Source organism: Diceros bicornis, chromosome 28, assembly GCF_020826845.1.
Source record: "Diceros bicornis minor isolate mBicDic1 chromosome 28, mDicBic1.mat.cur, whole genome shotgun sequence".
Lineage (NCBI taxonomy): Eukaryota > Metazoa > Chordata > Mammalia > Perissodactyla > Rhinocerotidae > Diceros > Diceros bicornis.
In genome coordinates, this window is record NC_080767.1 from 9,943,358 (window position 1) to 9,962,305 (window position 18,948).

General features: G+C 38.8%; 1 protein-coding gene across 1 annotated transcript in view; it reads right to left on the reverse strand.

The window, feature by feature from the left end:
* ERP44 (endoplasmic reticulum protein 44) overlaps positions 1-18,948 on the reverse strand; it is an 85,306-nt gene that overhangs the window by 5,469 nt on the left and 60,889 nt on the right. Inside the window, exons 7-10 of the mRNA XM_058523655.1 lie at positions 16,928-16,985; positions 15,273-15,389; positions 11,431-11,542; positions 10,325-10,466 (exon numbers count right to left, since the gene is read on the reverse strand). Coding sequence (XP_058379638.1) covers positions 10,325-10,466; positions 11,431-11,542; positions 15,273-15,389; positions 16,928-16,985 — 429 coding nt within the window. The remainder of the gene's footprint in view (positions 1-10,324; positions 10,467-11,430; positions 11,543-15,272; positions 15,390-16,927; positions 16,986-18,948) is intronic.

The window sequence follows — 18,948 nt, forward strand, 5'->3', positions numbered from 1 at the left end:
TTTATTTCTCTAGGAAAAATACTGGATTATATGGGAGATGTATGTTTAACTTTTTAAGAAACTGCCAAATTGTTTTCCAGAGTGGCTGTATCATTTTGCAATCCCACCAGCAATGCATGCGAGTTCCAGTTGCTGCACATCCTCACGAACACCTGTATTATCAGTATTTTAATTCAGCCATTCTAAAAGATGCAAAATAGGATCTCATGGTTTAATTTGCATTTCTCTAATGACTAATGATGTGGAGCAGCTTTTCACGTGCTTATTTGCCATTCGTATATCTTCTTTACATTCTAACACTATCTTTTGCAGAACAAAAGTTTTTAATTTGATGAAGGCCAATTTATCAATTTTTTCTTTTATGGATGGTGCTTTTGGTGTTCTATCTAAGAACTCTTTGTCTAACCCCAGGTCATGAAGAGTTTCTCCTACATTTACTTCTAAGAGTTTTCTAGTTTTACTTTTCACATTCAGGTCTATGATCAATTCTGAGTTAATTTTTTATAGGAGGCATTCCTTTTTTGATATGAGGATCTTCAGGTGGTCCAGCACCATTTACTGAAAAGATTACCCTTCTCCACTGAATTGTCTTTGCACCTTAAAAACAATCAATTACTATATTTGTGTGTCTATTTCTAGACTCTCTATTCTGTTCCACAACTCTATGTACCTGTTTTTCCACCAATACTACACTGTCTTAATAGTATGTCTTAAAATTGGGTAATATGAGTCCTTCAACTTTGTTTCTTTCTTAATGTTGCTTTGGTTATTCCAGTTTTACCTTTCCACATCAACTTTAGAATCAACTTGTCTATATCTACAGTAAATCTAGCTAAGATTTTGATTGAGATTGCATTAAATCTATAGATCAATTTGGGGAGAAGTGACATCTTAACACTATTGAGGCTGCCAATCCATGAACACAGTATATTTCTTCATTTATTTTTCATTCATTTCTTTCATCAGCGTTTTACAGTTTTCAGCATACAGATCCTGCACATATTTTGTTAGTTCTTTTTTTTGTTTCCTTTGGAGCTATCATAAATGGCACTTCAAAAGTTTTTTGGCTTTTAATCATTCATTATTAGTGTATAGAAATAAAAGTGATTTTTAAAACGTTTATCTTGTATCCTACTAAAAACACTTATTAGTTCTAGGGGTTTTTTTTGTAAATTCATTGGGAATTTCTACATACACAGTCATGGTATCTATAAAGAAAGATAGTTTCTTCCCAGTCTGAACACCTTTTATTTATTTTCTTGTCTTAGAACTTGCAAGGACTTCCAGTATGATACTAAATAGAACTGATGAGAGTGGACATTATTATGAAAAACAGTAAAATACTTAGGAATAAATTTAGCCTAAGAGGTGAAAGATCTGTACACTGAAAACTATAAAACATTGATGGAAGAAGACACAAATAAATGGAAAGATATATGCTTCTAAGAGTTCTGCTTTTTTAGATTCCATATATAAGTGAGACCATGCGGTATTTGTCTTTCCGTTTTTGGCTTATTTCACTTAGCATAATGTCCTCCAGGTTCATCCATGTTGTCACAAATGAAAGGATTTCCTTCTTTGTTAAGGCTGAGTACTATTCCTGTGTGTGTGTGTACCACGTTTTCCTTATCCACTCATCTATTGATGGACACTTGGGTCGTTTCTCTATCTTGCTATTGTGAATAATGCTGCAATGAACCTGAGAGTGCAGATATCTCTTCAAGATACTGATTTCATTTCCTTTGGGTATATACCCAAAAGTGGGATTGTTGGGTCACGTGGTACCTATGGTAACCATCAGTTAGCAAGGACTAGAGGGAGCAGGGGGAAAATGTTGGTCAAACAATGAATAAATTCTGGAGATCTAATGTACAACAAGGTGAGTATAGTTATTAATACTATATTGTATACTTGAAATTTGCTAAGAGTGCGGATGTTAATTGTTCTTCCCCCCCAAAAAAGTATGTGAGGTAATGAACATGTTAACTAGCTTGATTGTGGTCATTTCACAATGTATACATATATCAAAATGTGATGTTGTACACCTTAAATATATGCAATTTTTGTCAATTTTACCTCAATAAAGCTGGAAAAAAGGGGAGGAGGACATATAACTTAGGGTGGAGAGGGAACCAATCTATATGGGTTAAGCCAATCAGATGTCTGGGGAATCTGAACTAAGAGATATAAAGAACATAATCTGATGACTTGATTAGAGTTGCAAAGTCATACAGAGTTCAGGTTATGTCCTGTCATGGTAAATCAGAACCACATCTGTAGAGAAGTTATGGCAGGCAGAGGAAGAGGCTGGTATCCAGAGAGGATGATGGAGCAGATGTGAAGTGAGAAGTCAAGAGAAGATCTGTTGGGCCCCAGAGGAAGGGAAAAAGAGAGTAGCTGCCCTAACACTTCCCAGTGGTGTAGCCCAGCTTGAAATGGGGTTAGAGTGCCTGAGAAACTGATTTTTAAATTTTACATCATTTTAATGAATTTAAACATATGTAACCATATATGGCTACCAGCTATCATACTGGACAGCACAGCACTATGACTGTTACTATAGGGGTTAAAGACGAGAAGCACAATCAGTAAAAGACAATGAAAGAGCCAAAAACAAAGGGAAACCGTGATGGAACTCAAGTAGAGAGTGTTCTACAGCACCAAAACCTACAAGAATGTTGAGGAGGAGGACTCTGGTAAAGTCCCATTAGTAGCAGTGTTACTGATTTTTTTCATGGGAAAAACCTGGATTCAAACAACGGGTTAGTTAAATCATGAAACAATACATTCAAAGGCAAACTAGCCATTAAAAATAATGGAAAAAATATTAATGACAAGGGAAGATGTTTATAATGTGTGGATAAGTTAAAAAGAAAATTCATAAACTAGCATGGCCCCAATTTTATAACACACACATATGTCTAGATCTCTGGGATTTGTGGATGATTTTTAATTTATTCTTTGGCATTTTATTAACTTTCAGAATTATTCAAGAATTTCTTTTTCCTGAGGAAGATTCACCCTGAGGTAACACCTGTTGCCCATCTTCCTCTTTTTGCTTGAGGAAGATCTGCCCTGAGCTAACATCTGTGCCAGTCTTCCTCTATTTTGTATGTGGGTCACCGCCACAGCATGGCTGACAAGTGGTGTAAGTCTGTGCCCAGGATCCGAACCTGGGCTGCCAAAGCGGAACGTGCCGAACTTAACCACTAGGCCACAGGGTCAGCCCCAAGAACAAATGTTTTATAATCAGAAATAAAGGAACAAATGATATGCTTAATACACACACACACACACACACACACACACACACAAGGAGTAGACATCTTTGCCTGGTTCCTGAACTTAAGGAGAAAGTATTCAGTCTTTCACCATTAAATATGATATTGGCTGTAGGTTCTTTATAAATGTCCTTTCTCAGATTGAGGAAGTTTCCATGTATTCCAAGTTTAAGCATTTTTATCATGAATCAATGTTGAATTTTGTCAAATGCTTTGCATGTATTAAAGTGACTGGTAGTTTTTCTCGTTTATTCATTAATATGCTGAATTTCATTGATTTTTGAATGCTGAACCAGCCTTGCCGACTTGGTTGTGATATATTATTCTTTTTTTATATATTGCTGGATTCAATTTCCTAATACTGTTTAGTACTTTTTAACTCAACTTGTACAACAATGTAGTACAAACTCAATGTATTACAGTGTGAAAAAACAACCTCTTTGAGCTTCAGCTTTCTGATATGTAGCATAAGAACAATTGCTTTATTTAACTTAATGGTATTTATAGTCTAACGGACTTGGATTTGAATCTGAGTATATTATTGCCTACAATAATCATAAGTGCCTTACAATAGCACTTACCAGGTATCAGACACTGTTCTAAGAGCTATAGATATACACATTCATTTAATGCTTACAACAACCCTATGAAGTAGACCCTATTATTATTCCCATTTTACAGATGAGGAAACTGAAGTACAAAGGTGGTAACAGACTGCCTAGGGTGATACAACTAGTAGGTAACAGAATGGGATTTGAACCTAAGCAGTCTGGATCTAGAGTCTGAGCATCTAACCACTACACTATACTGACTCTTTAGTGACTTGACTTTAGTCTCGGAGCTTAACTTCTTTATTGTAAAAGTGGAAATAATACTTATAAGCTTGTTATAGATTAACTGAACACATATAAAGTATAAAGTAGGGCTGGTACAGTGCCCAGCTCTGTTAGCACTTGATGTCTATTTTGTTGGCAGCACCAAATAAGGTAAAATATACTGGAATGATTTATAAAATATAAAGTACTTATAAGTAGGTAATTGATGTCAATTGTATGATAAGTACATGACATGAGAATAAAAATGGCATTTAGGGACCTGGACCGTTGCATATATTGTCCAGTGGCTGACAGAAGAGACACATTCAGAGAATCAAAACTACAGAGATGAATAGGAGAGGTGGGGAACAACAGGGTAGTTGATAAATATTAGGATATATTCCAGACGTGCAGATATATACATTCAAAGTAGTCAAACTCTTAAACAGATTAAAAGCAAATTAATCAAAACATTTACTGAACATCTATTAATGCTTGTCACAAAGCAGTTGGTATAGCAAGAGTTAATAATAAAAACTAAATAAATTTGCCTTTTAAGAAGATTTCTTAGTACCAATATTTTTTTCCACTTAAGAAAAGCCTCCTTTGGGTAAAAAAAGGACTCCCTAGTTAATGATGGAAAAAAACAGATTCTCAGAGTTAAAAGGGACCTTAATGGTGACCTGATTTAAAAATTTTCTTCTACCTATCCCTCCAAGTTCTTTATCATTCCATCCAATTCTGGGTTTGCTCCCTCCAAGCTCAAGGAGGCAGGCTAATTGTCGTAGCAGATGACCAAATTGCTAAATTAGTGTGATACCGCCCCCCCTCGCTTTAGTTTTGCCCTGCCTCTCTCACCTCCTTACCACAACCACCCCTACTCTCACCCTGCCACCAATGCAGCCAGGCAGCTGCAGCCTGAGTCGTTTAAGGAATTATGATCATAATTTTCAGTGACTTAGTGATCTGGGATAAATGACCTAGAGCCCAGAGTTGGGGCACTCACTAACATTGGAGTAGCCCGGTCCATTTTCCCAGCAGTGACTGAGGCCTGTCCTGCTGCTGCTTCCCTGTCGCTAGGGTGGCAGCTGTCTGAGAACTCTTTAGGTACAGAGGGTAGGGTGTTCACTGGCCACAATTTTTTAGAAGGTAAGTTTCTCGTGAAGGTCCTTCAGCAGTCTTATACCATAACCCCATCATTTATTCTCTTCTCTCGGGGCTATTGGACATTTCCTAGACCTGCCCTTAGATGCTCTTAGGTTCTGAAATTACCCCACATTCTTTTCCTATCTCTCTGTAAAATTTATTCCTTTATGTATGGCAAGAAACCAGTCTGGTCAAACTACAGAAAAAATCTAAGGATTCATAGCTCTGTGATTCAGTTTCAGGTACTAGTAACTAGTCTCTTCACATATCTCTCACATTCACACTTCCACTGCTTGTTCTATGCTCTGAAAGTACCTGCTTTGGTATCAAGGTTATGAGCTTGGGGTTCAGTACACTCTGCATGAATCCTCGCCCTGCCACTAATTAGTTGTATGGCCTTGCTGGTTATGTTAGCTCCCTAAGTCACAGTTTCTCTGAAATAAGGAAGAGGCAAATAGAACACCTCCCCTCACCATGCCCGCCTCTGGCACTGGAGGAGACTGTGCACCATAAATCTGCTTTCTCTCTCCTTACCACAACCATGCTTCCTCTAGTTGACCCCAGAAATGCTGAGTTACTAAGTAAAAGTAATAATAATTTCAGTAATTTATGGAAACTGCTTATCATTTAAGCCTTAATTACCATGCAGCACAATAACAATTAGGCAAGCCATTAAATGTGTCAGATTCACTTTGCTGCACGTTTTATTTGATTTTTAACACTAACATCTATTCACATAGGCTCAGTTTGTAGCTCACACAGCATGTGCCTCCTTACAATTAAAAAAATATTAGAAAGAACAGTGCCTAGGAGGGGCAATCAGGCACCTAAGGGAGAAATTAAAAAAGTAATTTGTTTCAGAGAGCTTCAAATAGTCACTTTTCTTATCTCCCTCCCTACTCACAGGACTAAGTTAAACACACCCAGGGTGGGAGAGGACCATTTCCCACTTCCAGATTTCTCTGGAGAATTGCACTGGCTGTTTTCTTTTTGCACCAGGGCATAAGGAGAATGCTGCCAGCTGATAGATTAACTTTTCTTGGTCAAGTACCCATCTCTTGGTCCAGTGAACTAAGAGTAGGGGGACGCGGTCATGTGATAATATGACCACTTGTGTCAGTTTGGGTTCTCTGACAAATAGACACCAAGATGGGATCAGAAGTGCTGGAGTGTTTTAAATCTGACTTCAGAAGGAGAGGAGAAGACTTAAAGACAGCCAAGATGGAATTCCTCACAGGTTTCCTTTGATGTGCGACACCACATTCCTAGGAATAAAAGCCAAAGTTGGGTATAGTTTGGTGGCTGATTGGTAAACCTAACCTGAGTCAGCATCCTGGTGACTTCTACTAATTCGAGACTTTATAATTAGGGCTGTAAGTTTCTAGTGAAAGGGAAGAGGTAAATGAACAACCCAAGATTTATCCACTACTAGAGGTAGGGAAATGTGCTGATAAAACTTCATATAAACGACCCATGAGTAAAGTAGCAGTTTAACGCCAAGCACAGTCACTGCCTGGAAGCTCCTGCAGCGAGCCCAGCCACGAGAACAACTTCCCTCTCTCCTAAAAACCTTGTTCTTGGGCCGGCCCCGTGGCTTAGCAGTTAAGTGCGCGCTCCGCTGCTGGCAGCCCGGGTTCGATCCCGGGCTCGCACTGACGCACCACTTCTCCGGCCATGCTGAGGCCGTGTCCCACATACAGCAACTAGAAGGATGTGCAGCTATGACATACAACTATCTACTGGGGCTTTGGGGGGAAATAAATAAATAAAATAACAAAAAAAAAAAAAGCTCAGCGGCTTCCCAAAATTTGTAAAAAAAAACCAACAAAAAACCTTGTTCTTTTAGCGTGAGCTTGCGGCATCCAGAAGCAAGCCTGTGAAGAAGTAGGAAGAGGACACGTGACCAGCACGACCTTTCTGTCTAGCCCACAGTCAGCGCTCACACACTTGCTAAGGGGACTACATGAGTTCCAATTTTTAAATAAATGCCGGGATGTGAGGGAGACCTGGATCTTTAAGGTAGATTTCTGGGTACAACTACTCTTCCTTTTTTTTTGAGGAAGACTGCCTCTGAGCTAACACCCATTGCCAAGCCTCCTCTTTTTGCTGAGGAAGATTAGCCCTGAGCTAACATCTGTGGCCGTCTTCCTCTATTTTCTATGTGGGATGCCACCACAGCGTGGCTTGACAAGCGGTGCATAGGTCTGCGCCCGGGGTTCCAAACTTGCGAACTGTGGGGTGCTGAAGCAGAGTGCACAGACTTAACCACTACACCACCAGGCCGGCTCCTAGGCTTCCTTTTTAAATCCAGCATGGCCATGCCCCCTCAGTTATCCCCCACCTCCTCACTCTTAGGACATGATCTTGCTTCCTTAGCCATAGTTGAACACAAGAACCAGACAGGAACCTCAGCAGTCTGCTGCTGTCCCTAACACCGCAATCCACAAACATCCCCACGGAAACGCTGCACTTTCCTCTCTCTCTCACTACAGCGGAAGAAGGCATTTCCTCTCCTTTGCTTCTCTTTCCCTCGTGCTCCTTACGGCTTTGTTTTATCAATCAGCCCTGCTTTCCTATCTCCTCAACAACAACTCACTCCATGTGATTCTGTCCCACAAGCATTTAATCATGCTTAGTTTCTTGTACCCTAAGGGGGGGGGAGCTAAAACTTTACTTCATCCTGTGCCTCTCTGGAGCTACTCTTCTATTTTTCTTTCCCTTTAGAGGCTAGCTTCTTGCAAGAATTTTTATGTCAAATCTTCATTTCCTCACCAGTCATCTTCAATTCATTGCAATACAGCCTCTTCTCCGTCAAATCTAACATGCTTCATCCTTATCTTCCGGTTGAGCGTTCTTTCCTGCTGGACGTGCTCCTCCCTCAGCTACCACATTACTGTCTTCTGGCTTCTCTCTCACTTCTTGGATTCCTCCTCCTCCTCCGTCTGTTGCACATGTTCCTTCTGTCCTCCCCTTAAATGCTGGTATTCAGCAGAGTTCCATTCTCAACGCTGTTCTAGGTCACCTCATCTGTTTGAAGAACTGCAGCTACATCCTCATGTGTTCGAGACCCAGCCCTTATCTCACTGTTGAATCCCAGAGCCACGGAAACGCCCTCCTGGACGCTCCTCCCTTGCGGCCCACAGGCACCTCCAGTTCAATATGCCAAGACAGGGAATTCATCATCTTGACCTCAAGGCTGCTCCTCCACTGAGTCCCCAGCTCAGTTAATGCCCTCACAACCCAGTCAGCTGTCCAGCTCAGACCCCTCGCCATCACTGCTGGCCTCTCCCTCCCCTATGTGCTAGGATGCCTTCTGTTCCACCTGCAAAACGTCTCAAGTATCCTGCTTCTCTCTAGCTTTAGTGCTACTGCCAGAATTTATTTAACCAATTCATTCATTCAAGAATCATCTATTGGTTATCTATCATCAGCTCTTGCCTAGATTACTGAGTCTCCTAGATTCTATTTGGACCCCCTCTAATCTGGTCTCCAGTTTGCAGCCAGAATGATCTTTAAAAAACAATCCCCTGATTAAAACTCTTCATTGGCTCTTCACAGTTTTTAGGATAATGCCACACTTCCCTAACACAGCATATAAGGGCTTGCATGAGCTAGCCCTTGCTTACTTCTCTTGACCTCCTCCCTCAGGATTCCCCTCCCGTCCACTTGTATTCAGCCGACAGTCTTATACTTGTTTCTGCCAACGTCCCCTTTCTCCAAGCCCGGTCTCCTTCTCACCTCCACAAGAAACCTGTACACAACTTTAGGACCTGCCTTAAGCATCAACATCTCCAGAAACCTTGGATCAGGCACCTGTCTGTTGAACTCTGTCAGGGCACTTATCACATCAGGAAACACAATGCCTGCTACCTTCTTGTCTCCTGTCTCTACTCTGTTGTGAGTTCTTAATAAACTTTTTTTAAGTAAACTTAGTAAACTTTTTTCCAAATAAACTCCTTGGTTGTGAGTTCTTAGTAAACTTTAAACCGTTGGTTTATATGACTTGGTTTATATTATACAATGACTGTCATATAGAAGATCTGGATAAATATTTAACGAGTTAATAGGCTAAATGGTATTCTTTTGAGTGTAGGTAAAGTAAAAACAACTAATATTCATTAGTACTTTATGGTTTATAACACCACTACCATCTCTCATTAATTTTCTTACAATCTCATTAGGTAGGTTGTACCATCAACCATATTTTAAATGTAAAGAAACAAGAACAGAGAAGTTAAGTGACCTGCCCAAGGCAGGACTCAAATCTAGGCCTACATGTTAGGACTGAGAATCTGCTCTTAAACAACCACATCTCTACTGAAATATTTAAAAGTGAGTGAGGTAATTCATTCTGTAATAAGACTTCAAATCATCCTATAACTAGCAGTTTAATCTTTGGACATAAAAAAGGGTATTTAAACAAATTTTAAAAAGAAAAGGTCTAACACGAATTAATAGCTGTACTGCTTAAATTTTTCATATATGAAGAAACCTCTCCATTTTTAACCATTGTATTTAACATCTCAGCTGATAAAAATTTAATTATCTGTGGTACTTATAGAGTTTATATGTTTATTAATACTATGAATAGCTGAGAATAGAATCAGAAAGCTTATCTGTTCTTGGAAAGGTTCATAGCTGTAGGCCCTTAGAAATGCCTGGTCACAGCCATCTTCTGGATCTTAGATAATGTACCACTAACGCTCTTGCTAGACACAGTCACGAATGAGCAGCAATATTACCAATTTCCTTTAACCTGACCTAGCATTGTAATCTACTTTCCTTGATGTGCTGACAAAGACCAAACTCAATTAAGAACTAATTTCTCATAGGTCAAAAATTTTCTTTCAGAGATTCGTTCCCGAGGATTAGGGTCATCCAATGCTGGAATTTCTATAGGGATATATCATAATTCTCATAGTCAATTACACCATACTCTAGAGTGGGGGAAAAAACCCTCTTCCATCCAAATAACGAAGTATTACTGTTCCAACACAGAATTATTTAAATATTCAAGTGATTGTTTTAAGTTCATTTTTGAGACACATGTCAATAATTAAATAAACCAAAATGAATACTTACAATACATCCCTGAAGTCTCCAAACACATACATATGTCTGAAGCTGTCAATAGCTATTACAGGGCAATCTGCTGGAGTTTTCTGTATGTGCAGAAGAGGATGTCTAAATTTGTCACAGTCAGCATGTAAGAAGTTTATTGTACCTTTAAAAGAAATAGAATTTGTAGAGGTAGATTAGAATTTTCTTGATTGCATTCTCATAAGATTGCAAGTTCATAAAAAGTGACATACTAAAACAACCAACATGTTTTAGAGTGATATAGGTCACAAAAACTGAAACCTAAATATTACAACACACAAAGAGGTAGGATTTTAGCTCTTAGGGCAGAGAGTATAATTTCTTAGAAATTATATGAACTCAACCTGAATTCAAATGCTGTAGTGAATTTTGTATTTTCCTTAAATGGGCTATCATCTGCTCTGCAGTGGGAGGAGCAAGTTCCTGAAACTAACATATGAGCTGTTCTCACGGGACCATCTTCACTTCATCAAGGATTCCCTTCCAGTCCCTACTGGTTGATTTTTAATCTAATTCAACCCCAAAAATATTTACTAAGGGACTAACATGGGCATGGCACTATACAATGCCTTCAGTTTGTTTGATTTTCTACTCTAATTACAGAAGGAAAGCTGGTGATACCTCAAATTCTTTTTTAATACTTTGGAGAAGTCCACAGAGAACTACTCAACTTTCGTTCATTTAGAAATAAATGTTAATCAGACTGTGTAAATTCTCTCAACAATATCTCTGAGACTATCTATTACAAAGGGACAAGAAAAGTATCAAGGTGCTGGAACAAAGTGCCTAAAGTTAACATCGTCCATCCATGACCCCACTTTTCACGCTGCTTGATTTTAGGGACTATTTGATTTTAGGGAGCTAAAACAGTCATGGTTTAAAAAAAAGAAGCCACTGCTTCATATTCTCTCTCTACTAATGCCTCCCACCCCCATGTTTACTTGTAATTTCCAGGGCTGAGTAGAGTTAAAAGAACTCAATAAATTTTTAACCCAAATATGTTTATGTCAGTATGAATGTAATGGGGGCGGGGGGAGAAAGAAAGAAACAGAAAGAAAGGATGAAAATAAACACCTTAATCCATCTACCTTTTTCACTTATTAATTGTCGAGCTACTTCATTCTGGAATATCTCTAAACTTTCTGTATCTTCTTTCATGTGGAAGAGTATGAGAAAAGGCAGTCCTTCTTCTGTCAATTCCTGTATAGAGAAGTATTCAATGAGAATTATCAGGCCTCTCCATTCAGTTCTAGCTATTTTCTGGGTAGGAAAAATTTTGAACCCCACCCACATAACATGCAACAGTTGGAACATTCCAGGAAAAAACGGTTCAGTGGGGTAAACAGACATTAGCTTGAGTGGAAGAGGGAACTCATTCCCTCCCCCAGCACTCGAGGACCCACATGTCCTCCCGCTCTACTGCACAAACTGATCTGCCTTAAAGTTACCACTGGGCTGGGCTGGTAGCTAGTACTGGATGAAGCTACAATATTTAAAAAATGAGTTAACCAAAGGAGGAACTATGCTGGTTCTTTATCAAGATGTTGATTTAGGGTGGGGTAAACATGATTAGTATTTTCAGTCTTCACAGATAAACACTGAAAAACTGAGTGTACCAGCAGCAAATAAATCTGATTTGCAAACTTACGTTTTTCTAAGGTTTATTGCAAAAACCACTCCACTTACATGAGGCCTACCCAAAGCTGAAAAGTGTCTGATTCAGAGCAAAAGACAAAAACCCCGTAACATAGCCAGTTTTCAACCAATACACAATTTATCAACATTATTACAAATACCTGCCACTATATATGTGCATGTTTACATACCTTGTAATAAATACATACACAAAAGCACCTCAAGAATTATAAAGTGCATTAAAAATTTGTATTATTGTTATTAGAGAATAATACAGGAGAAATGTGATAAGTAGACAGCAGATTTTAATCATTTATTCTCTCTGACAAATGCTAAGTTCTGACTTATAAAAAAAGTCCAGAAAGGGCCTGATAATAAAATTATTTCCATCAACTATCCTTTTGCATGTATCTCTGTAATTTAGGAACTGCCTCAGCAGAAAGCACAAATGTCCTTTTTCCAAAAATAACTGAAACAAACCTATCTTATAGGATAGGAATTTTCTTCCAATTCCTATCTCCATGTTTAAGCCTGTTACACTCATATACAGGATAAATTATTAAGCTTTTCATCACATTTACCTTTTTTTTAATTAAGATATAATTCACATACCATAAAATTCACCATTTTTAAGTGTGCAATTTAGTGGGCTTTATTATATTCACAAGGTTTGCAAACATCAATATTATCTAATTCCAGAACATTTTCATTACTCCAGAAAGAAACCCCATACTCATTAGCAGTCACTCCCCATCTCTACTGCCCCAGCCCCTGGCATCACACTGACCTTTTAGCTACCTGATCTAAAGTTTCTTCTTCCTCACTTTTTACCCCTTGGGCTCACATTTTTTCTCTCCCCCACACAATAACTGCTACTACTCCCCACGGCTCTGTCTGTGGACTTCTCTGCTCTAGCCTGGCAACTTCCACTAGCTCAACAATCTCACCACCACCTCTAACTGAGCTGTTATCTGCATCTCCAAGCCCAGCTCCAGTCCAGCATCCAGGTCTAGATTTCCACTTCCTGCTTAATATCTCCATTTCCAAGTCTAATGTTGAGTCTTCAACACTCCACATTAATGCACGGCCCCTCCTCTTAACTCCTCTGTTTCCATTAGTACTTCTTTCTCTTGTAGCCCTTCTGTTTCAGGACTGAAACGCCTCTCCTAGAAAGCCATTCCTGATTCTACCCCATTTCTGCCAAAGGTGGAAATGAATTCTCTCCCGTGAGCTCCCAGAACACTCTCAGTGCCCTCACGTGGCACACCTGTATATTCGTTATCTGTACACGTGAACTGCTGAACTGCAAACCCCTTGAAGACAGAGGCTTATTTCACTTGTCCTTTGCTCGCAGATGTCTGTACACAATAATGTGTAATCAACCTATGACTGAAAAAATGAAGACACAAGTATTGCTGAATACTAATTGGGAAAGAAGATTCAGCAGTCACCTTTTAGAAAACTTAAGAGCCAGGAAGATAAAAGTAAAAACAATATAACATATTACTTTATTAGACTAAGCAAAAATATGGATGAACTGGGAGAGAAGTAATAAACAGATTAGAGTAGTTTGAAAATATCTATGTGGATTAGCTTGCTAAGCTAATTTACATACATTAACGCAGCAGCTGGCAGTTTATGCTGGTTGGGCTTCCTAGCTTACCTGTGCCCATACCAACAGATTCTTTTTTTTTTTTTTTGTGAGGAAGATCAGCCCTGAGCTAACATCAGATGCAAACCCTCCTCTCTTTTTTGCTGAGGAAGATTGGCCCTGGGCTAAACATCCGTGCCCACCTTCCTCTACTTTATATGGGACGCCGCCACAAGCATGGCTTGACAAGCAGTGCGTTGGTGCGCTCCCGGGATACGAACCTGCGAACCCTGGGCTGCCAAAGCGGAGCGCACAAACTTAACTGCTACGCCACCTGGCCGGCCCCCCAACAGATTCTTTACTAAGCAGGTATTAAAAGATTCAGGGAGGGACAGCAAGACAATCAGATTTAGAGGTTAACAAATCTCTCTCCATAGTTTAAATGATTTATGGGTAGCTGGTTATAATATAATAAATCTAAAGAATAATTAAACGTGCCAACTACTATGGGGGGGACCCCTGTTTAATTGTTTAAGATTTTCCAGGTCTATAGCTTTAAACTCTGTCTTTGAAACTATTCCTGCAAGAACTGCCACAGCAGGTGATTAATCGCCACAAGTTACAAAATCTCTTTGAGCCTCTGAGGACTAAATGAGCTAATGCAATAAAAATGTAAGTAATTCAGCTGAACATACCTGAAGCCTAGACAACTGAGGAAAGTAGCGGGAATGTTCATTTGAAAAACTAAGCAAAGCAAGCCAGCTTTCCCGGAACGCAACCACACTCAGGTATGTATTGTCTAAGGCTGCTTTTGTGCCACCGCTGCACAGTTGTGTAGCTGCGGCAGAGACGGTATGAACTGCAAACCCTAGAATATTTACTATCTGACCCTTTACAGAATTGCCAGCCTCTGACTAGGTAGTGATTATATGGGTGTGTTTACTCTGTGATAATTTCCTGAGTTGTATATTTAAAATCTGAGCTACGCACATATAATTCTTTGCAGTGTATATGCATATAAAAAGTTTAATTGTACTTAAAATGTTTTTTTTAAATTGCATTCTTAGACTGTGGGTTTTAAAGATGAAGGAGTGAAATGTAATGAAAGATACGTTTTGAATATAGTAAAGAACAGAAGAGGTACCTCACAGACATAGCCCTTTGTACTTTTCCAACCTCTTAAGTTTTTGTGGGAGTTGTAAGTCTGCACTGTATTTTAAGCACATGGGATCACTGAAGTCAGTTACATGATAACTAGTAACTGTTTTCTTATTTACGATGGAAAAAGAGAACACAATTTCATTTTTTCAGGATAGAAAGGAATCAGAAAAACCTCTCTATGGCATAGGATTATCCACTGTATACAATTAATTGTAACTAAAATCTGCAGAGTGTTGCTTCTAAAGGACATCCACTTACACAGGAATCTTTGTGGGTATCAGAATCACCAGAGAGGCGTTTTCAAACTCATTTTCAAGGCTGTAGTGAACCATTGCAATTGCAGGAAATGCAACAGAGAGGTTCTGGGACAGCAAAGGTGGAGAAGCACTGGCCCGTATTACGGAAATAGCTATGATGTAGTTATGTTCACTGTGATTTTTACAACAAGTCTGTGATAAGTCTGTAGTAAGATGGGTGGAGGAAGCTTGCTCTCTCAGAAATCTGAATTAAAAATAACACCACACATTAGAAATGTGCCCATACCTCTCCATTTTCAAATGTTATTTCCCGGACAAGAGGAACGCATTTATCTTGAATCCAATTGTAAGTCCCGTCAAAATTGGTCATAGATCCCAAGTATACCATATCTGGAGCAGAATGCTGTTACAAAAACAGAAAAAAAAATAAAACAAATCCAACCTGTGCTAGCAAAAATGCATTCTTAAAACCATCTATGAGCCCAGAAAATCTACAGAGGATACAAAAGAAGCAAAAACCAGGGAAGTGCTAAGAAAGAGGGTTGTAGATGGTAACAAGCTAATAATTTCATGATTATCAGGGACCTTATTATCCAACCTGTGATGTCTAAGCCTTCTGCTTTTCCTTCGATTTGTGTCAACTAACTAATTATCAGTATCTTAAATGACAGGCAGGCATTGTGAAAAAAAGAATTATCCAAGTGAACTAATTTAGCTATCCCTTAAAGCTGAAAATGTTTGAAGAAAATTTAGGGACTTCCAGTGAAAAAGTCTTGAAAAATACAAGATACTATATAAATCTAAGGCATGGCTCTCTCTAATATTAATTACCTCCAGTATCTGTTTCCATATTCACTCAAAATCAATATTTATGAAGTGCCTAAAATGATGATAAAAATACTAGCTAACAGGAACTGAGTAAACTGTGTCCAAGCACTGTTGTAAGCACTTAGGTGTGCTGACTCACTTAACCCTCAGAACATCTCCATAAAGCAGGTGCTGTTATTATCATGGCTGTTTTTACTAATGAACAAACTGATGCACAGAGAAGCTAATACACTTTCCCAGAGTTAGATACCTAGGAAGGTGGCAGACTGGACATTAAAACTCAGTCTCATTCCAGAGCCTATGCTTTTAACAACCAAACTACGTCACGAGACACTGTAGTGGATTCTGATAATCGAGAGACCGTCCCACTATGTTAGCTACTATTAAAGAAATGCCCTTGCAGAAAATACAGGCAAATACCTATCTGAATTCAGAATAGGAAATGAGCTTTCTAAGCAAAAAATTCATTCACATAACTACATAAAAATTAAAAACTTCAGTGTGTCAAAATACTGCAAACAACATTAAAATGAAAACTATGAATTGAAAAATTATCTATAGATTTCTATTTGTGTGTGTGTGAACAACTGTAATGACAGACCATTAGGTCAATTCAGGATAACAAATACTGTGTTTTTGTGCCTCTTAGCTGTGGCTACCATTGTCTGGGCCTAAGCAGCTACTAAGTTTAGACACACACAACTTCTCGGCCAAGGGTTAAAATCAACCTAGCACTCCTTACTATCTGACAAGTAGTAGGTTAATTTATACCCCAGAAGATTTGGGAGCTTGGCTAGTCTGATTCAGGTAGGAGTGATGATCACAGACCCCTGGAGCATTTTTCTGAATTTGGGTCCCAGGCTGAACACAAAACAGAGAGGTGGATAAGGCCTGGGGACCAGAGGATCCTGCCACTAAATGCTTCTGTGACTTCAGGGCTCTGTGTCCCCATCTTTACTTTGAAAGGTTTGCCATTAGCCCAAGACGATGCCTTGAGGTTCCTTTCTATATGAAAATTCTATGACTCTGTGAATACTAACATGTATAAAACTATAGATTATACTATACATGTATTTAAATTATATTTATACACACTAAGAAATAACAACTTACCCCTGGTGGTTTGTAGATTATGTTGTCTCCGCTATATCTTTCTGGTTTTGAAACAGCCCTAATAGGAAGAGAGAAGTATGAATAATACTTTTTAAGAAAAATAATAGTAATATACCTGAATGAAGCAGAATCGGTTAGTTGTTTTGCAATGTATGAATTATAACAACTTGAAATATATACTTGTCCATCATCTTTCCTACTTATAAAATTATGCAATACCAACAAGAGGATATATTCAAAGGAAAAATTTAATCCGAGGCAGATTTTTTTAAAGGAAAATTTTAGTTAGCTGTTTTTGTGACTCGGTATTTTATAAGTTTGGATTGGCAGTTTTAGCACTAAAAAGCTGGTTTTGACCCCAAACTGTTTCCAGTAACTGGGGATCAAGGTCATTGATGTGGTCAATGACCAATCACAAAAACACATTATTTGCTTTTAAGTCAGACTCAACCGTAAATTCTCTACTTTTTACTTTTTAAAACTAAAACTTCTAAAAAATAGACAAATTGAAATGACCTACATCATTAGAATACAGTTCATAAATAAGCCATGGTTTTTTTTATTGTTCACTGTTGTTTTCTGTGCTAGTACAGTAGCTGTCACATAGCAGGTGTTCAGTAAATATCTGGTGAGTGAATTCTAGAACAAATTCTAAGTCAAATGGGTTACTTTTTCTCTTTCTAAATTATATTTGGATTAATTGAACACTGATTTATCTCCAGTTTCTGACTAGAGTAGTACAGGAGATGGAGCAAGGGATGCTAACCTAGACTGACGACAGTGGAACAGAAAGGAAGAACATGCTTCATTCATTCATTCATCCATTCATTCACTATTTACCATGTGCTTCCTTTATACCAGGTATGGTCCTGGCACTGGGTATACAGCAGTGAACAAAACAAGCAATGCCTGTGCTCTCATGGAGCTTCCATTTTGGTGGGGAAAGACAGACAAACAATTAGATACATTTATCTTGAGAGGTGCTGTAAAGAAAAATAACTGGATAAAGAATGACAAGTTGAATGATAATATTGCTATTTATACAAAGTTATCAAGAAAGATCTTTCTGATGAGATGATATCTGGGAGAAGCACTTCAGATACAGAGAACAGTGAGGGCAAGGACCGTCCTGCAGAAGTGGCCTGCAGTGTGAGGACCAGCAAAGTAGCCTGTGTGGTGAGAAGGCAGTAATGCGAAAAGCCTGGGAGAGAAGTCCCTTCATTATTGACTCTGTATGTTGATCTTCAAATAACACTGATAATGTTTACAATAAAACACACACACAACATCTACGGAAGCATTAAAACAAGGACAAAGGTCACAAAATGGAGAGGACGTACTGCACCAGAGATCGGGGCTCTATTCCAGATAGGTACTACAGCTGAGTCCAACAGTTATGGGCCAAGGAGAAGAGAGAAATGATATTGCATAAAGTCAAAGGATGGTGGAGACAACCTCCCATAAGAAGCAAGGGTCAAGAACAGAACCATAAGAATGATTCCATTTTGAGAGAGAAAGAAAAAAGTAGGAGATAACGTCAGAGAAGTCAGAAAGGAAAGGAGCAAACCAAGGGGATCTGACATACAGCAAGCATAGACACTGCAGAAAAACGACAGGGTAGCTGAGGGTCACATCCTTCAGGGAAACTAAAGAGGATTAAGACTGCAAAAAGCCCAGTGGATTTGGTGATTAAGAAGTCATTCTGTGACTGTGCAGAGAGCAGTTTCATTAGACTAACAGAGGTGAAAGCCAGCTTCAGAGAGGTTAAGGTTTTTTTTTTTTACTGGTTAAAGTTGAGAAATTCAACGTAGCCAAGCATAAACTAGTCTTTGAAAAACATTTTGGAATGAAAAGAAAGAGATGAGATTTAGCTCAAGAGATAGAAGAGAAAGGTCAGGAAAGAGAATCATGTGTTTGTAAAAGGAAAATAGTTCATGAAAAGGATCAGGCTGAAAGCAGGAGAAAGAAAACAAGGACAACTGATGCTCGAAGCCCCGGAGGATTCTGAAGGGACAGTCACA